General features: G+C 36.9%; 2 protein-coding genes across 6 annotated transcripts in view; both read left to right on the forward strand.

The window, feature by feature from the left end:
- Positions 1-1751: 1751 nt before the first annotated feature.
- LOC134649732 (uncharacterized) overlaps positions 1752-18843 on the forward strand; it is a gene marked incomplete at its 3' end in the record, with an annotated part of 31734 nt that continues 14642 nt past the window's right edge. Inside the window, exons 1-2 of the mRNA XM_063504563.1 lie at positions 1752-1825; positions 1874-1968. Of these exons, the coding sequence (XP_063360633.1) occupies positions 1752-1825; positions 1874-1968 (169 nt within the window). The remainder of the gene's footprint in view (positions 1826-1873; positions 1969-18843) is intronic.
- The window catches only part of LOC134649392 (uncharacterized), a 102159-nt gene continuing 87477 nt past the window's right edge, over positions 4162-18843 (forward strand). For 3 of the 5 annotated variants that reach the window (XM_063504134.1, XM_063504139.1, XM_063504136.1), the window contains exon 1: positions 4163-4384. The gene's annotated coding sequence lies outside the window, so the exon portion shown is untranslated. Of the gene's footprint in view, positions 4385-18843 lie in introns of all 5 variants that reach the window. The other 2 variants (XM_063504140.1, XM_063504137.1) reach the window with 2 other exon arrangements.

The raw sequence follows: 18843 nt of genomic DNA on the forward strand, positions 1-18843 counted from the left end.
CTTTCTCTGTCACTCTTATTACGCCTTCATTGGAGTAAAAGAGAAAGATCCCCGCAATTTGCGTATTTCGGTTTTCGCGGTAGGCCCTCAGTTGGCCGCTTGCCGGAGTCGATAAACTGTGCGTCAGATTCACGCAAAATCTCGGAAAAACTGAGGCACGTACCTACATAATTTTAACCGGACATTGGTGAACCTTCTACCTTAGCAATAAGGTTTATAATTGATCAGTGAACAGGAGGATGGCGATTGTAATGAAAACTAGGTATATATTCATGGACAAAGAAGAACGCAAAAAAAAAAGGTTTAGTTATACTGGATTACAGCACCTAAAGTAATTTTAAAATTACTTAGTAACAACTTTTTTTCTTGCGTTCCTCTAAATTTGTCCATGAGTGTGCCTACAATATACAGGATGTTGCCTATAACAGGAGCAATAAAATAAACTGTAGGCTGTACTCCTCAAACTGACCAACATTTGTTCAGCGAATATTAAAAATAACTTGTGTTTTGATTTTTATTATGATTGACTGATTACGTGTACATTGAAAATAATATTTAATTTGTATGAAAAAGAGAAAATCTAAAGATTTCATAATTTTCACAAATTGTTAATTAAGTGTTATATCGTTTGAGGAGTAGGTACAGTATGTTTTATTTATTTGCCCGTGTTACAGGAAACACCCGGTGTATGAATCCAATAACATGCAAATTAAAAAATAATATAAAAGAATCGTGAACAAACATGTCTTAAAATAGCATAATCAAACTCGGCTCCATCTAAAAATTCCATAAACGTTTTGTATTCGGACGAAACCTCTTCGAACGCCAGGAATGAGTTTTTTGTCGTCTTTTCCCGGTTACTGTGCCCTAGGGAGAACCGACAATGGGACACGGGCTTACACAATACACGTGTTATGTACAGGATTCTTTATACTTAGAATGCGTAGTGTTTTCTTGAAAGAAACACTTTTTGCGATTAAAAAGTTCTTCTCACGAGATGTCACAAAAGTAAATATATAAGTAAGTATTTTTCTTGATTCTTAAAAAATACGGAAGAAAAGTATCATCAATGTAGGGCTCCATAGTAGACGTGTGCGCCGCGCCAGCGCGCCGCCGCCGCCGGCCTTTTTTGCTACGCCGCCGCCGCCGATAAATGATCGGCGTGAAATCGGCGTGACCTTGAATGTTGTTAATTAGCTATTCCGAGTTGGTATTCGGATTACAATATGGATTTTTTGTATAATATATGTTACAGTTGTCAAATATACATCAATTATTAATTAAATGAAACAGAATAGCCAAGTTGCATAAACTATTAAAGTAACTGAGTAATCCTAAGTATTCGAGAACGATGAGGGGGCGATAATTATGAAAGAGGATTGGTTCCTGTTAATTGGGAATTCACATTACCTCACATACGAAGACAGAATGCTCCATCATAAAAAGACTTACAATTAACTAGGCAACGAAAACAGGGCTCATGTAGCGGAGTCAAGCAAAAATCTGAGATCTGGTGTGCGAATTTTCACGAGACCCTGACTAAAAAAAGTCGTGTGCCAAAAATGTCTAGAAGAGAGAGACAGAGTCACAACACTGTAGATTTACTGTCAATCTGGCGAACAGCGGAAATGTGCAAGCAGTAAATGGGTAAAGCAACATTATCATGTCACTCGATGCTATTTCTTGTAACAAACTGTGCTACCTACTATTGTCGCCTTCCTGACGGGATTAACAAGAAGAAATACATCGAAATGGCGATTCTTCTGAAGAAATTTGAAGATGAAAGTTCTAGAGAGGTCTTAAGATCAACAATTCCAAAACCAAAGTAAGGCGATTACGAAAAAGCGAGCTAATATCTTGGGTTGATAACCAGTGCTGGTGGTTGCACCGCCGAGATACACCCCAAAGCTGGCATGGCTAAGAGTGCTGTGGCTAAGGCTAACCTCGACAAGATCTGGAAGAACAGAGGTATTCGACCTGCAACTAAAGTGCGCTTGATACAAGCTCTCGTCTTTTCAATATTCCAGTATGGTGCCGAAACGTTGAGCCTCAAAAAGTGTGAAGGATAATTTAGGAATGAATGGCAAACATACTCGAGTTGGAGCATTGTGAGATGGTAGAGAACGCTATGAAGAGGTCGGCTTAGGGCAGTCTGACCTCGCGAAATGGAGACAAAGCAAATGTGGTCGTAATCCTCAGCAATGTGAAAACGAGAAAAAAGATCGTCAGTGAACCTGGTGCTTCCTGCTTGTAAGCTTGTACGACAAGAAAACCAATAAATAAAAGCCATAGTAGTCCACTATGTCCAGCAAACTTCAAGGATATTTGGAGTTCTGTTTTGTTAAAGTACCTACGTCATTTTTAATACGATAAGGCAATGAAATCATGAGAATATTGAGAGTTACTGATCGGATCGAAGGTCATTGGGACCAGGAAACCCCTTAATGCAAGCAAGTTACTAGAGAAATTTAAGTTATTATAGCTATGCTATATTCATTTACAAACCCTACTTTAGTCACAGTCTATTCAATACAATACGTAGTTCATTGACCAGCAACCTGGATTGATAAAATTTTCAAGAAAAACAACAAATTAATGATTTTTCTTAAGAAACCTGAAAGTCAAGGTCACGCCGATTTCACGCCGAAAACACGCCGCCGCCGCCGATTTTTTGGCAAACGCCGCCGCCGATCATTTTTTAATCGGCGCACACGTCTACTCCATAGCCGCTTTTAGATAGTTTAGGTATACATAAGTTGACAGTGGAAATTTCAAATGTCATAAGGGACATTTTAATAATACTAATATATACAATTGAAATCAGTATTTTTCCTCTTTCGATCTGTATTAACAGACGTTTTATTATTGCTTCAAGTAATACGTTAGGACATGGTAAACGTTTATCGTAACTTCCCAAAGTTTAAAAGACTATGTGATACGGGTAAACTTTGTGTTATGATGTTATAAATATGTACAATGTCGTAATCTGTCTTATTTTACATTCCTGTGTCGTAAAATCGCGTCCAAAAGATAAGATTCCTTTACGATAAGTATCAAATAACCGACATTATTTACTTACATTATGAATTATATAATTCGATTCGCAAAGCTCCCAAAACTATAGTGAAAACTTTTCAATTTTCAAACGTAAATACCTAAAAAAAATAGAGTTCAGTACCTAGTACCCAGCAGTTTATTGTAAATGTAATATTTACAAGAAAACGTGGGGAAAGCGGTGTGCTACGGCTGCCGGCACTGCGCAAGTGCGGTACAGTTATAGTGACGTGCCGCTGTCGACATCGACAGCGTTATCGATAAAAAAAATATACGAACCTGTTTTAAAGCTAATTTACGATTTATCCCACGTATTTTTAGTCACTAGCACTAACAGCATAGAGAAAAAAATACATAGAGTGCTCACTCCATACATCAGTTTTAGTACCAAAAAGACTATTAGCATCTAGCATCGAGTAGCGGAACTATCAGCATCGAGTAGCGGACCTATCAGTACTGCTACTTGACAATAGTTGTAGTACCGACCGGAAAGTCTTATGCTGTTGAGATAAGACTTTCCGGTCGGTGCTACATCTATTGTCAAGCAGCAGTACTGATAGTTCCGCTACTCGATGCTAGATGTAGACACTGAAATTAATAGTCTGAACTGATGTATGGAGTGAGCACTCTTGTCTTACTATATTTCTCTATGCTAACAGTGATTGAGTAGCGGTCACGATATCTGTATGACTCACGACAGTTTAAATTCGATTAATCAGATTTTTCTTCTAGCCTAGTGTCCCTGTATCATTGTAATACATCCACGTGTAATAGAATATAATATTACTAATGTGATGGCTCTTACTTTTTACCGAATAGATTTATTGATCATTCTACATTTTGTAGCGACCGATGTTCGAGTTTTTTTAAATAATGCATCTGCGAAATCTCTGTAAAAAGTACGACTTATCTTGAACACATCAATAATATTATGTGTTTTGTCAATATTTAGGTATCTTCAGAATTTTAGTTTATAAAACTAATTATTTTGTTACAAAACAAGTGTCAAAATTTTAGCTTTTTACTTACCTATAAGAAGTCAAAGAGCTTCCACAGCTATCGATAATTTCCGCCGCTCCTTGTTCCCTACCCCATCCCTAACTTTCAGTACCCCTAGTCCGCGGCCAAAGCTACCCGACCGCACCCGTGTGCCACAACCGCATAAACAAAACTAAAAAAAAATGCGACCCATAAACAAGTGCTAAGTGTTAGTGTGGCTGTGGGGGATTATAACACATGTGGCAAAGGGGCATAAGGTTCGATACGGCGTGGCATAAGCCGGGGTAGTTTCGAACGTGTTTAGGACGTCTTTGTGCTTCGGAATGATACGGTAAGTTTAAAATTAGCTTATTGTGAGCCAGGGGTTGTCTACCTTAATGCGTTCTGGGAAATATTCTACACATATATTAACGCTTTACACCTACGACTTGTACGTGTGTAGAACTTTTAAACTAAGTTTCCATATAAGTACAGAGAAATAAACTACTTAAATAGCTCGACAAAGCTACGACTTCTATTCTTACCTACACCTCGTGCCAATATTTTTTGTATAACTTAAGGCTACGCGTATTTCCTATTGAAATCGTAAAATAAAATTGGATTTTAAAACCTTGTTAATTGTGAAACCTAGACAAATTCAAACATTGTTCCTTTTAAAAGTTGAAAAGACAAAACATGCCTTTTTTCCGGAACATTTTCGAGTTTTCGAACCATTAGGGTAGTATCTGTGACAATGCGACGTGTCACTCAATGATAGGATTTATAATACGACACATTTGTCTGTCTTTTAAAATATGTTACCAACTAATATGTTGAAATTGTCAATAAATAAATTCAAGACTATTATGAAACGACAGCTTTTACAAAAAGCTTATTATACAACTGTTAGTGAATTCATAGACGATACTGTGGACGATACGGATGCATTTAATTAAATTGAATATGATTGTTTATATTATACATACTTAATGTTAAAACAACGGGTCCCACTCAATTATACATAGTGCATTATTTCGTCGCATTACTTGAAACTCCTAAGCACATCACTGTTAGTACTCGAGTTATATTAATACCAGTTAGAGGGAAGTGGCATTTAAATCAATAAAGAAAAACTCAATGACATTGAAGTAACAGTTTTTCGATCAGGTCACGACCGTGTCCGTCTTACGTCTTACGGTCACGTGACACCTGTTACGAGTTTAACATTTTTTCCCCATCACAAAAAGTGCACATGCAGCGCCTCTAAAGAAGTTATCACTTCAAAAATATACCTAACTGTAAGTTAACATGTAAACGAGCTAGCATAAGCATATAATATTTACAGAATAAACCTTTATGATTTATGAAATGTGATTTGTCACTCTAGCATCACCGCTTTCTTTGTTTTAGTTAGGACAAAGCCTTGCCTATCACCTTGGATACTGAATAACAGTACCCGTACCATGAGTCACTGACAGTGTCAAAACATGACATATAAATACGCAAAAACGTAATTTACTTTCAATACATCGCGCTCGCATTAATATGAGTGCGAGCGAGATCTGTGAGATGCATAGAAAGTAAGTTACGTTCTCGATAGTTTATGTAAGTGCCAAACTAGTGGTGGCCACAAAGGCAAGTTTGAGTTATGCTTAAGGTGCAGTAGGTTTACCAGCAGTTTTTGAAAAATCGTAGCGCTTATTTTACATCATAATAGGGTTGCCAAAAATATGGATAGCAATCATAAGGCCTTTTTAACTTACTAAAAATAACAATCCAAAAACACGATATCCGCGAATCCGGGCATGCACAGCCATCTCGCTCACGCTTACGCGCTGAGAAAAAAACCTGAAACCACGGGGCCTTAAGATTGGCTCGTACCGCCCATTTTATTGGCATTTAAAGTTTAAACCAACGTAAACGTACTAGTGCTCGACATGCTAATGCCCAATAGATGGCACCCTGCTGTCACCTCTATTGACAATGACTTAAGTTTCAAGATGACATGTACTGGGACCGCGTCGAGCACCAGTACGTTTACCTTATGTAATAACAAATTTCGTAACATACCATGCTGAGTACAATATAGTTAAAAACATTTTAAATATTTAAATTAGAATTTCTAAGTATACTTGGTCAACCAGATCTTGACAGTAGAAAAGGCGGCAAATTTGAAAAATGTAGGCGCGAAGTCGTCCCATAGAAAATTTGAATTTCGCGCCTTTTTTTACTGACAAGATTTGGTTGACCATAGATAAGATACCGAGACGTTGACAACGGTCGTAAAGTTATGCTCGTAAAATAATGACAGGCGTTCCGCTCTCTGTGAAACTCGTGAAAGTGCTTAGGTAAACCTACTCAGTAATAAAACTAATTTACTAGGGAACCAATCTAACTTGATTATTTTGTTTGCTTTTGAAGTTTCTCATATTCCTAATGTACCTAATTGATAATATGTTTACAGTTTTCTAAAACTGGATAATGTACTGTCAGCCAAGAAAGTGGTCTACCACTTTGCGACTCTATCAATCAGATGATAGAGTCGAAAAGTGGTAGACCACTTTCTTGGCTGACAGTACCTACGCAGAAATAGTGCACATTTCATTCTCGAGATGTCGACTACGAAATAACTCGCGTTTTGGTAAGAAAACTGATGTATGGAGTTACCACACTTTCGTTACTTATATTTCTTTCTCTATGGTTATACCTAACGGCCATATTCGAACTTTAAGATTCGTCAAATACTAGAGATTGAAACGATATGGAATGGATATGTCAGTGTAAACAAGTGTCAAAAGTGACGTTTCTTCAAACAAACGCGTCACTTTTGACACTTGTTTGACACTGACATATCCATTCCATATCGTTTCAATCTCTAGTATTTGACGTATCTTAAAGTTCGAATATGGCCGTAGTCTACAGCTTATTATCAGCTGTTAGGTCAATGTCAATACCGAGAAGGCAAAACCAACTAAGATAAATACGGTAAACAATAACAAGTTTTAACGAGTTATAAATGTGTGTGTTTTGTGTGTTTAATTAAGTATTATTCATTTTTTAGGGTCCCGTACCCAAAGGGTAAAAAACGGGACCCTATTTACTAAGACTTCGCTGTCCGTCCGTCCGTCTGTCACCAGGCCGTATCTCATGAACCGCGATAGCTAGACAGTTGAAATTTTCACAAATGATGTATCTCTGTTGCCGCTATAACAACAAATACTAAAAATAAAATAAAATAAATATTTAAAGGGGGCTCCCATACAACAAACATGATTTTTTTACTATATTTTTTGTTGATGGTGCGGAACCCTCCGTGCGCGAGTCCGACTCGCACTTGGCCGGTTTTTAGGGTTCCGTACCCAAAGGGTAAAAAACGGGACCCTATTACTAAGTCTTCGCTGTCCGTCCGTCCGTCCGTCCGTCTGTCACCAGGCTGTATCTCACGAACCGTGATAGCTAGACAGTTGAAATTTTCACAGATGATGTATTTCTGTTGCCGCTATAATAACAAATACTAAAAACAGAATAAAATAAAGATTTAAGTGGGGCTCCCATACAACAAACCTGATTTTTGACCGAAGTTAAGCAACGTCGGGCGGGGTCAGTACTTGGATGGGTGACCGTTTTTTTTTTTAATCTTTTTTGCTTGTTTTGCTCTATTTTCTGTTGATGGTGCGGAACGCTCCGTGCGCGAGTCCGACTCGCACTTGGCCGGTTTTTATTTTTGTATATCATCATCTAGTAGGTACCCACAACATAGGATTAACACAAATACGAGATATTTGATTACTGTGGGACTAGATCAATTAATTAGTCTAAGACTGTCCCATAAATCCCATTATAACATCATGTACTAAACATTTATTTAAACGGCAAATAATTTTAATGCTTTGCCTATTGTTATAAATCCTAGACAAACGTGCTATAAGTGGGTTTTTCCAGACAGTCTGGCGACGTCTGACCTAATTTTAGCGCGTAGTCGATCGGCGACCGCTGGGCCCGTCTGGGACAACTTCATTACTGTATTTGCTAAGGTATGAGACCTTACGCATCATATAAATATGCCTATAAGGTATATGAAGTACGTCTAGGTTCAAAATTATTTTCTGTAGGTAAATACATGTTTCTGACTATCACGAATAAATAGTTCTAATTCTATTTTAAATTTAATGGCATATTGTCTATGCCCACATCATAATTATTCAAATTAATTCATAACAAAACTTTATCAGTATAAATTACCTACTACTGAAGTCCTTTTCAAATCGAAAATCGCAAGCAAAAGTGTATAAAAAATAACAAATTTCTATGAAAATATGATGTTTATAATGACACTCCCTCACTTTGTTCTATTCGAATTGGTGTACACTTAGCTTAGACGGATTTTGTTTGCAAGAACTGCATGACCAAACTCCACCAATAATAGCTAACAGCACTGCGCAAAACACAACAAATGAAACTGCCACATTGGCATGAAAATATTTTATTTCCGTGCCGTTGAAGAAATAGCTCAAACACACCCATATCCTCCTAAGGCCCAAGGTCCTACCTATAGTACTTCTTCAGTTCGATGTAATTTAGACCATGTTCAATAGGAACAGAGTTGCTTTTGCTTTATTTCATTCAATTTTCAAACAATGGAAAATCAACTCTATTTCCTACAGTTTAGGTTCAAATTTCAGTGGAAAATTTTGGATGTTCCGTTTGTTTGGCTGGGCCTTAGGAGGATAGTTAAACGGTTCGCTGCGATGCTATTTGCTCTGTCGAAACGCGATCTACGCTAAAATGGTCGCGCTCTTTTCGCCTGTAGTGTCACGTGTCTCGCACTTACGTACTTGATAGAGCGTGACAGCGACGATGACAGAGAACAAAAGGGCGACCATCATAGCATTAAGCTTGTACAGTAGGTATTTGTTTACATGAGCGAGTGTTTTGCACTTTAGTCGTTTAATAATGGACTATTTATGAAGTTGAAGCTAGACTATAATATAAAATGAATACGAACTTTCGCCCTTGGTATATCCAAACCGTTCAAAACTTCAAAAAAAGAGGGTACTCACATCTTAAAGACCGGTAACGAACTTGAAACCCCTCTGGTGTTGCAGGTGTCCATAGGCAACGGTAATGCTTACTATCAGGCGATTTGCCTGCTCGTTAGTCTTCTATATCACTAGAAGCTCTGTGAGCTGCAGACCCCCATGGGTCCGCCATTTTGAAACATTTGCAATAACTGAATCCACAATAAAATTCTACATAATTATCGAACCTGCATACCAAATTTCACGAGAATTTATTGAAAAATGCGACCTGGGGCCCGTTTCTCAAAAGCTTGTTACTTGTAATACAAGCGGATGTCACTTTTTGACAGCTTTTGTTAGAAAGGGACTTCCACTTGTATTACAAGTTACAAGCTTTTGAGAAACGGGCTCCTGAAGACGATATTATCCGGACACCCCAAAGTTTTTTTTTGCCTAAACTGGAACGGAGACCTTCGTTTTGCTTTGGTCAATAAAAAACATGATCAGGATAATAAGTTGATGATGATGATGAAAGCAAGCGCAACATTTTAGGTCTCGAAATCTTCGGAATAATACGGTTGTAAACGTAAATTACACAAAGCCCCTGTTAGTATCTTGCAGTAACATTGCAGCCAATTACAAAACAGATATATGTATTAAGTGTGCTCGGATATTAAGGCGCCTTTGTTCCAGTACTGATTCTATTGGATGCCATTAATATACTTGGCTTTTGCGACTATTACTGAGTTCGATAAAAGCTGTTCAACTAAGCGCCACTTGCACCATCCCACTAACCCGGGGTTAACCGGTTAATCCTGGAGTTACCATAGTTACCAGTACATTATGACACTGTGTTAACGGTTTAACCGCGTAACCCCGGGTAAGTGGGATGGTGCAAGTGGCGCTAAGCATATTATACTAAATGTTTGAAGATTCTTTCATTTCTGGCTTTTCTAGTGATCTAACCTAGGATGATCTTTAAGAAGCCTTTGATCCAATCACAATTTTGTCGCGGACTGTAAATATTTTTTCCAAAAGAACTATGTTAATGACAATTTTTTTCTTTAAAATTTTTGTGAAGGTGTCTTAAGACCATATTTACGCAACAGCACAGGATCTGAGAGCTGTTCTTTAAAGTCCACCCCATACCTAATGTACCTTTTGATAACAATTAAACTTATAAAAACTTGTGTAAAAGTTCATGTAAGTATATAGGTGTATATTACAAATTGGCTTAAGACGCTTTCACGTGTCTAGTATAGTAGATAAGACAGACGACAGACAATATACGTTGCATAAAAAGGAGCCTTAATGTTTAAGATGCCTTACAATACAAGTAAAAATCCATTTGGAACCCCATACATTAGCAAGCAGCTGCATACAGATGAATACAGAATGCAGTGCGAAATGGTAATACTCAGAGTAATGTTTGCAGTTTACAAGCGAAGCTTTTGTGGCGGCTGAATAGACGGGGTTTTCAAAAGTTATACGGGGAAGCTACGATGATAGTTTGTGTTGTCTCGCTTATGTCGCTATTGGAACAAAGTTAATGCAGGTAAATATAGCTGAAAAAGTAGTAAGTAAGTATGTATTTTGATGTCAATAAAGTCGTTTTGAGATGTTTACATGTGACTTTACAGACTGGGATATTTTTAGTAGTAGCTTTATTATAAATACATAATTATACTTCCGAAAACAAGATTGAAAAATCATCCTTTATAAGGGCATAAGTAAAGCAGCAAAAATATATGATGCAAGTAGGTTTGTGATTCTAGAACTCTATGCCAATCGTGTGATTGGAAAAATCTGTACCCCTTTTAGTGTAAATTTCATTCAATGGCGTGACGTAACGTCATTTTATATGGGTTTTGACTTTCCAAAACGTCCTGCTTAGCGCGCTGTTCAAAATCTCATACATAGAATAACGCAAACGCGAACGCTCGTCATAGAGGTTCTGCATTAGGTAATACAAGAACAGTTTTTATTTGACATGTAATCTACATAGTAATCTATCTATGAGGTACATTTGTTGCCTTGAATATTTACAATCTATTTTACTGGATTTGAGTTAGTTATATATTTTTCACCTCAGCAGCTCGAACAAGGGTACTTTGCTACTTAAAAACAGTGAGCAAAATCGCATTTTGCTCACTGAATGAGACAAAATGACATTCAAGTGACCTTAATATTCAAATGTCATTTCAACATGCGGGGTCTAATACAAGTTCGAAATACTTGGATTTTATTATCTCTGTCCCTTTCACGTCGTTAGCAAAAAGAAAGAGACAAAAAAAAATTCAAACGACATTCAACGGTATATTGACGGTTTATAATAGACCCCCGAATACCGTCAGAACGCATCGTTCCAAAACACATACAAGTATGAATTCTTAATATGTAATTAATGAAAATAAAGTTTCAGATTTGATAAAAACTGATAAAAACACTATATTTTACGTAATTTATTGTACGATTAAAATAATGAACTCAAAAAATACACAGTATATCGCGTAAAATAAATAATTATACTTTTAAGAATCTCTACAATAATTTACAAATAGTAAGTATCCGTAATTCGGACCGTATCTTACAATGTTTTTTTTTTACAAAAAAAAAGTTGCCGATTCAAATGTCAATCAATTGATGGTCGTTGTTTTCATATATTACCTATTTTACTGAAATTTACTACGTTTGTTTGTTTGTTTTTGTGTTTGATTGCGGTAATTATACTTAATTGTTAGTATATCTTAAGAAACATGACTAAGTAGGTAAGTGATGAAGAAGGATTACATTTTTCGGGTTGTCTAAATGTTCTTACTGCTGAGGTGAAAAGTTTTATGAACTACACGAGATCAAAGTTATTTACATCTCGTGCGCTTTTGAGTCCCTTACTACGCTCAAGATTCTAAATTAGATTCACTCGCTACGCTCGTGAATCTACTATAGAATCTTTCGCTTGCACGGGACTCAAAATAAGCACTCGAAGAAATATCAAACTTTGATCTCTGGTTGTACAAATAACTATTTTTTCTTCAGCATTGACCTCAATCTCTTCTCTTCTAATTATATTTAACCGAAAGTAATTCAACTTAGGTATCATTCATTCGAAGGCTTTTCAAAAACCGTCGACTCACTCTTAGCCTCCGCACTTACAAAAGAAATGAAGTGTCGGATTTATGAACCGTCGGATTCGAACAGCCTTTGATATGCTAAATCCGTCTTTCAAGTGAATGACGAGCATATGTTACGACTGTTACGAGTGTATGCGAGAGTAAGTATGTGATGGATATTGTCTCAATTTTGGCAGATGTTTAAAGTAGGTACCTATGTAGTATGTATCTACGGACACCTACATAATTATTTACCCAGCAATACAGCAAACTAAAGCTAGGTCTGCGGAATTATTTTTTTTTAAATCGTCCGTCACGATCCAAAATACATTTTCCAGATAGTCTCTGTCCGTGTACAAAAATATTCTTAATAAAATATTCTATCGTCTTATCCTCATCATCATCTTCCTCGCGTTGTCCCGGCATTTTGCCACGGCTCATGGGAGCCTGGGGTCCGCTTGGAAACTAATCCCAGTACAATTACTGCCAATGCGTGGGCACTAGTTTTTACGAAAGTGACTGCCATCTGACCTTCCAACCCAGAGGGTAAACTAGGTCCGTATTGGGATTAGTCCGGTTTCCTCACGACGTTTTCCTTCACCGAAAAGCGACTGGTAAATATCAAATGATATTTCGTACATAAGTCCCGAAAAACTCATTGGTACGAACCGGGGTTCGAACCCGGGACCTCCGGATTGGAAGTTGCACGCTCTTACCGCAAGGGTAGCTTTTTTATTATATCGTCTTATCCTGACGGCATTTATTTTGTCAAAAATATTTTTAGATACATAGATAGATGTTGGATTTCCTGCATTTGGTACTAAGTATTATCGTATACTGTGATCGATGACGTACCTACATTATAAGAAGTGAATTATTATTACATTACCCATTATTAAGTACATACCTAGAAATATGATCTTGAAAACGAATTTCAAAGGTGAAATAGGGAAAAACAAAAATAAAAAATGGTATACAAAACTGCTTAAGTATCATAAAAGAAACATCAGGCTAGACGTTCCAATTTTCGCTTGACAAATTGAACCTTACGATCTAGAAAGTGCGTAGTCGTGTTTTGTAAGAAAGGGAATAAAACATTTATGTTTCTCTGCTTGTATAATTTTCTTTTTTGTGTTTGTGTTCACGAATAAAAATATTTCTATTCTATTCTATTCTGTTCTAAAAATGGGTTTGGCGTTTTTATTCTTATAACCTACGCATCAGTTACAAATTACGTTTTAAGAACATGCTTAGGTACAAATGATAAGCATATCCCTCGATAATGATATGACTCGTAAGTGCAGTGAGTATGTACTTTTGTCTGGGGCGATACCGCATTGTAGATCGTGCATAACTGGGGGGTTTCCCCAGGTCCAATCAATGTTATATTTCTTCCTGCTCAAAGCAATATCTCAAGTTATATAATTATCATTTTCGACGAATTCATTTTTGAAATATAATCGTTACACCTTTTCATTTACCTAAACTATTTTTTGGCCTTTACTTACGTTGTAATGTGGCGATTAGCACTAAATAAAAAATTGGACAATTTCTTCAAATAACAACTACAAGTTACAATAATATGCAAACTTCCATTAAAACACAGCAAGGGTGTAGATTAAAAACTCTGCAGAGTAACATCATGGGTTCTACGCCAGTTCCTTTTGGCAGTCGGCCAAATGGATTGCAGAACGAGTTTCGCCTCAGCCACTCCTTTACGACGTGAGTGGTATACAGACGCAACCTCGAATAGATAAAGTACCTACAAAAACAAGCAAAACATTGGAAACATCTATAAAACTAGTATAATATAATAATGCGAGTGCAACAGAGATGTCAACAGGCGAGCATTGACGTAGGTATATCTCAGGACGGGCCTTACGGGCAATAAAAATTGTAGTACAGCGGTGTCACTCACGAATTCGAGCCAATCTTGAGTTTAACGCAACAAAAAACTCAATAACTAACCAATATTTTTATGATTTTATGCATTTAAAAAGATTTCGAATTAAAACCGTATCAATTTCCGGGCGATAAAAAAATCAACCAACATATGAACTGACAGCGTGTCGAATGGAAGCCTTGTTGCGAGCCGTCGCGTGAGATTACTATTGATCTCACACAAAACCGCAAACACGTTACCCACACAATTATACAAAGTACCGTACCTGGAGTACACTCGACAGCAAAATAGGTATCAATTAAGTGCCTACTTTGCTCCAAAATTCGAAATGGGATAAGGGAGAGGACCTCTGATGCTCGCGCGGGTTCGTACATACCTGGTGCAAAGGTTGGCCATCGCTATCCAACGTGGCAACGCAGCCAGTGTGATGGGCACCTTTGCACCCGGTACAACTTGCGGAGGTCTCTTTGATTAGTTTATTTGTAATGTAATAAGTAATTGTGATATTTTTAAGTTATCTTTTTAAGGACTGTAGTAACGAACTTTGCTGAATAAATTGAGATTTTGTTATTTAAATTCGAAATTATTATTTTTTAATACTTATGTTTACCTACTATAGACCCGTCCCGGCTTCGCACGAGTTACACAAAACCTTAACAAATTATACCTACACCAAAACCTTCCAGAAGAATCATGGTATTGATAGGTGAAAAAAATACCATAAAAATTAAAAACAGGAAAAAGGTGTCAACAAATAACAACAACATTGTACATAATAGAAGCTGTTTGTCAACAGGCCAATAAATATATCTCTATTTTCAAGATGACAACTTAAGCAATGGTAATACAACGACAAATTCCGGATACGAACAAGGGTAGACAATAGATATAATCCAAACACAGCTGGGTGTTAAATGATCGTATATCCGTATTTTACTATAAAGATAAGTCCTTATTCAATGGAAGAACAGCCTTATCAACTATTCATCTGGAAAACGAACGAAAGCTTCCGTTTTGAGGGTGCTTGAGGCCTCCATTTTGGAATAAGCTACGATAAGTTTAGTGGCGTATTAAGATAAGATTGCTATTGAAATGGATGATTTTTCCCCAATAAACTTACTTAACACATTCAGTGCCAGCGCTTGCATAGCGCGACGAGATAACATGGGAAAACCGTATGTAGCGAAAAGCGACTACGAATAGTGCACCCGCCTGGCGGGTTGCTGACAGTGAATGCGTTAAAGTGTCATTCTATGGATCTTGCTAACTATGTAAACAAACCGCCATCTTAAAATTGTCTCTGAATGTCAATTTACTAGTGACTTTTGAATGACACTTTAGAGTTAGACCAAGCTAAGTGGCCAGTGATTTTGATAGCTCAGACGGTGCAAGTGTTTTATGTAAACGTCATAATCTCATAGAACTTTGACGTTTAAAATAACACTTGCACCGTACTAGACGACGATATTATAATTCTATAAATAATTATACTCATACTCATACTCATACTCATTTATTCATAATATTATTATATATTACACGTCACAATTTTATTTACATGAGATAGATTACTAGGTTGTTTAATGTTACAGAGATTAGATTATTATTACAGTTTCGGTTATAGTTAAATATGTCAATTAATTTTACAATAGTAAGCGTTATATAAATAAAAATTAAATTTGATCCATGATGTTATGTTGAATATACCTAAATTGAGTCATAATTTCAAATTGTAAAATTCATTCAGGCTATAAAAAGCGTGGGAGAAGAGCCATTTTTTCAATTCCCGCGTAAATGAGTTCGACGATTCTATTAAAGTAATGTCTATGGGCAATTTGTTAAATACTTTTGGGCCCAGTACCTGCATGGTCTTGGAGGACTTAGTCAGTCGGTGGCTGGCAGGGAGTAGGCGTTCTTTGCTTCCTAGACGGGTACGGGTGAGCTTGCTTGTATTAAATGTGTGTCTGTATGTGTGTACGTGTTTGGCAATATTAAAAATGTATTGTGATGGTAGCGTTAGAATGTGAATAATATATATAGGAAACCTGCTTGATGAATCAAGCAGGCAAGTAGGCCTAGAAATGAATTTCAGTAAAACAAAAATTATGACAAATTCATCAAAGCAGCCAATGATCATCGAAGACGTACCACTTGAATATGTCGATTCATATATATACTTAGGCAAGCTAATCTCTTTCGAAAAAGAAAGCAACGAGATGGAAATTGACAGAAGAGTAAAAGGAACATGGAAAAAGTATTGGAGCCTAAAGGAAATTTTCAAAAGCCAGATACCTATACAGATTAAGAGAAAAGTCATGGATACCTGCCTATTGCCATCGCTCACTTATGCTTGCCAGACGTGGGAATTCACGAATCAAATAAAAAATAAAATAACCTCCTGCCAACGAGGTATGGAGAGAAGCATGTTAAAAATCAGAAAGATTCAAAAAATACGGCACTCTAACATAAGACAAGTATCTGGAGTAACAGACGCCCTAAGCTACTCAAAAAAAATGAAATGGCGGTGGACAGGCCACGTAGCCCGTATGAGCGACGGTCGCTGGACAACGGTCCTAACTAAATGGCCAGGACCGCTCGGCAAAAGAAAGCGAGGAAAACCAAGAGCCAGATGGGAAGACGACATCACACACGCGGCTAGCAAACAATGGATGACACAAGCCAACGATAGAGACCATTGGTCATCTCTGGAGGAGGCCTTTACCCTCAGCTACGAGGGGTGTTCAAAATATTCTCGGTATGAGAATGAAAACAAACAAGTACGAAAAGTTTGATATTTTTATTTTTCAATATACTCCCCCCCTATGTTCATACACTTAAAAGATCGATCAATTATTTTTTTTAATCCCTCGTAAAAATATTTTTTATCTTTCGTGTAAAAATGCTCCTCCACTGCCGCCTTCAATGCTTCATCGTCAGAAAATTTATTTCCACGCAGATCCTTTTTAAGATTGGGGAGCAAAAAGAAGTCGCTGGGGGCTAAGTCCGGACTATACGGTGGGTTAGTAACAGTTTTAAACCCACATTCAACAATAGCTGCCTTGGCAATATGAGCAGTATGGACGGGGGCGTTGTCATGCAGAAGCAGAATACCTTTGGTTAACTTTCCTCGCCTCTTTTCTTTAATTACATCCTTTAATTGACGTAGAATGTTAGCGTAGTACTGTCCTGTGATATTTACACCTTTTTCTTTATAATCGATTAGTAATACTCCTTCACAATCCCAAAATATCGTGGCCATGACCTTGCCAGCTGAAGGGATGACCTTGAACTTCTTGGGATGAGCTGAACCCTTAATGTGCCACTGCATGGACTCTTGTTTACTCTCTGGGTCATAATGATGAACCCAGGTTTCATCTCTAGTAACTATTCTTTGCAGCACCTCATCAGGATTTTCACCGCACAGGTCAATAAAATCGGAACAACAAGCTACACGCATGTCTTTTTGAAGCCGAGTCAGCATTCGCGGAACCCATCTTGCACTTACTTTTGACATATTAAGATGGTCATGTATAATATCATGTACGGTACCAATAGAGAGATTGGTTACTTGTGCTATAGATTTTACCTTCACTCGACCATCTTCCAATATAAGTTTTTCCACTTTATCAATATTTTCTTGTGAAGTAGCTACTACAGGCCGGCCAGGTCTAGGGTCATCTTCAATACTCTCCCTTCCGCGTTTAAACTCGCTTGACCACTTTTGAATGGTAGATAAAGAAGGAGCAGACTCACGGTAAACACAATCCATTTCCTCTTTTATGGTTTTTGATTTTTACCCTGTTTTGTCAAGAATTTTATCACGCATCGATGTTCTAATTTAGTTAACATTGTCAATTCGCACATGATGTTCATGTTTGTTCAGCAATTGCAGAAAAACAAAAGACTATCTCGGTTCGAATTATACTTTTTTTAAATGTCAATGAATAAACCTTAGCGGCCAGTAACGAAAGAAATTTTAGAAGAGGTCGTAAGATATCAATACCGAGAATATTTTGAACGCCCCTCGTAAGAGGGGTTCTCGCCTGACATTGCTTCACTTTATTATTATATTATATTACCATTGACTATTGACATTTAAATTACTATCTGCATTTTGATGACTGTATTATCTTATTTTTTTATATTTTTTATTATTCTAGTATGAAATGACATGAAAATATTCAATTTAGTTAAATGTATTAAACTTAAATAAAAAAATGCATGATAGAATAGGGACCTATAGAAATGTACTGTGACTTTCTACGAAGCATGTCTTTATGTGATAATTAATACTATGTTATGTGACTGTATATTTTATATTCGCGAGAAATAAAAGGCTTTTTTATTTATTTATTTATAGGAAACCTAAGTAAGGAACAAATATCAATGATAAACGTACAAATAAATGCCTTTACCAGGATTCGAACTGGGGGCCTTCTGCTGGGTACCTATGCACGGTCACTACCGACTAGGCTAGGAGGCCGTTAGTTCTAATCACAGTTCTAATACAGATTTGTGTACATGTTACTCTGTTTATTCTCTTAATAAACAGGTAAAATAAAAGTAATACAAAATCTAGATTAGGTAATATATCGATATTGTCTCTGTTAAACATTTTATATCGTAATTCGTATCATATCTTATACAGTCTCAGCAAAACTAAGGATATGTTTTATCCCAAACGTATTTTCAATTATGAATTGCGAACCAAACCCTAATAAAGTATCGATAGAATGACTAAACCATGCGTTATATAGTAACAATATCGACCCATTGATGT

Source organism: Cydia amplana, chromosome 7, assembly GCF_948474715.1.
Source record: "Cydia amplana chromosome 7, ilCydAmpl1.1, whole genome shotgun sequence".
NCBI classification, from domain to species: domain Eukaryota; kingdom Metazoa; phylum Arthropoda; class Insecta; order Lepidoptera; family Tortricidae; genus Cydia; species Cydia amplana.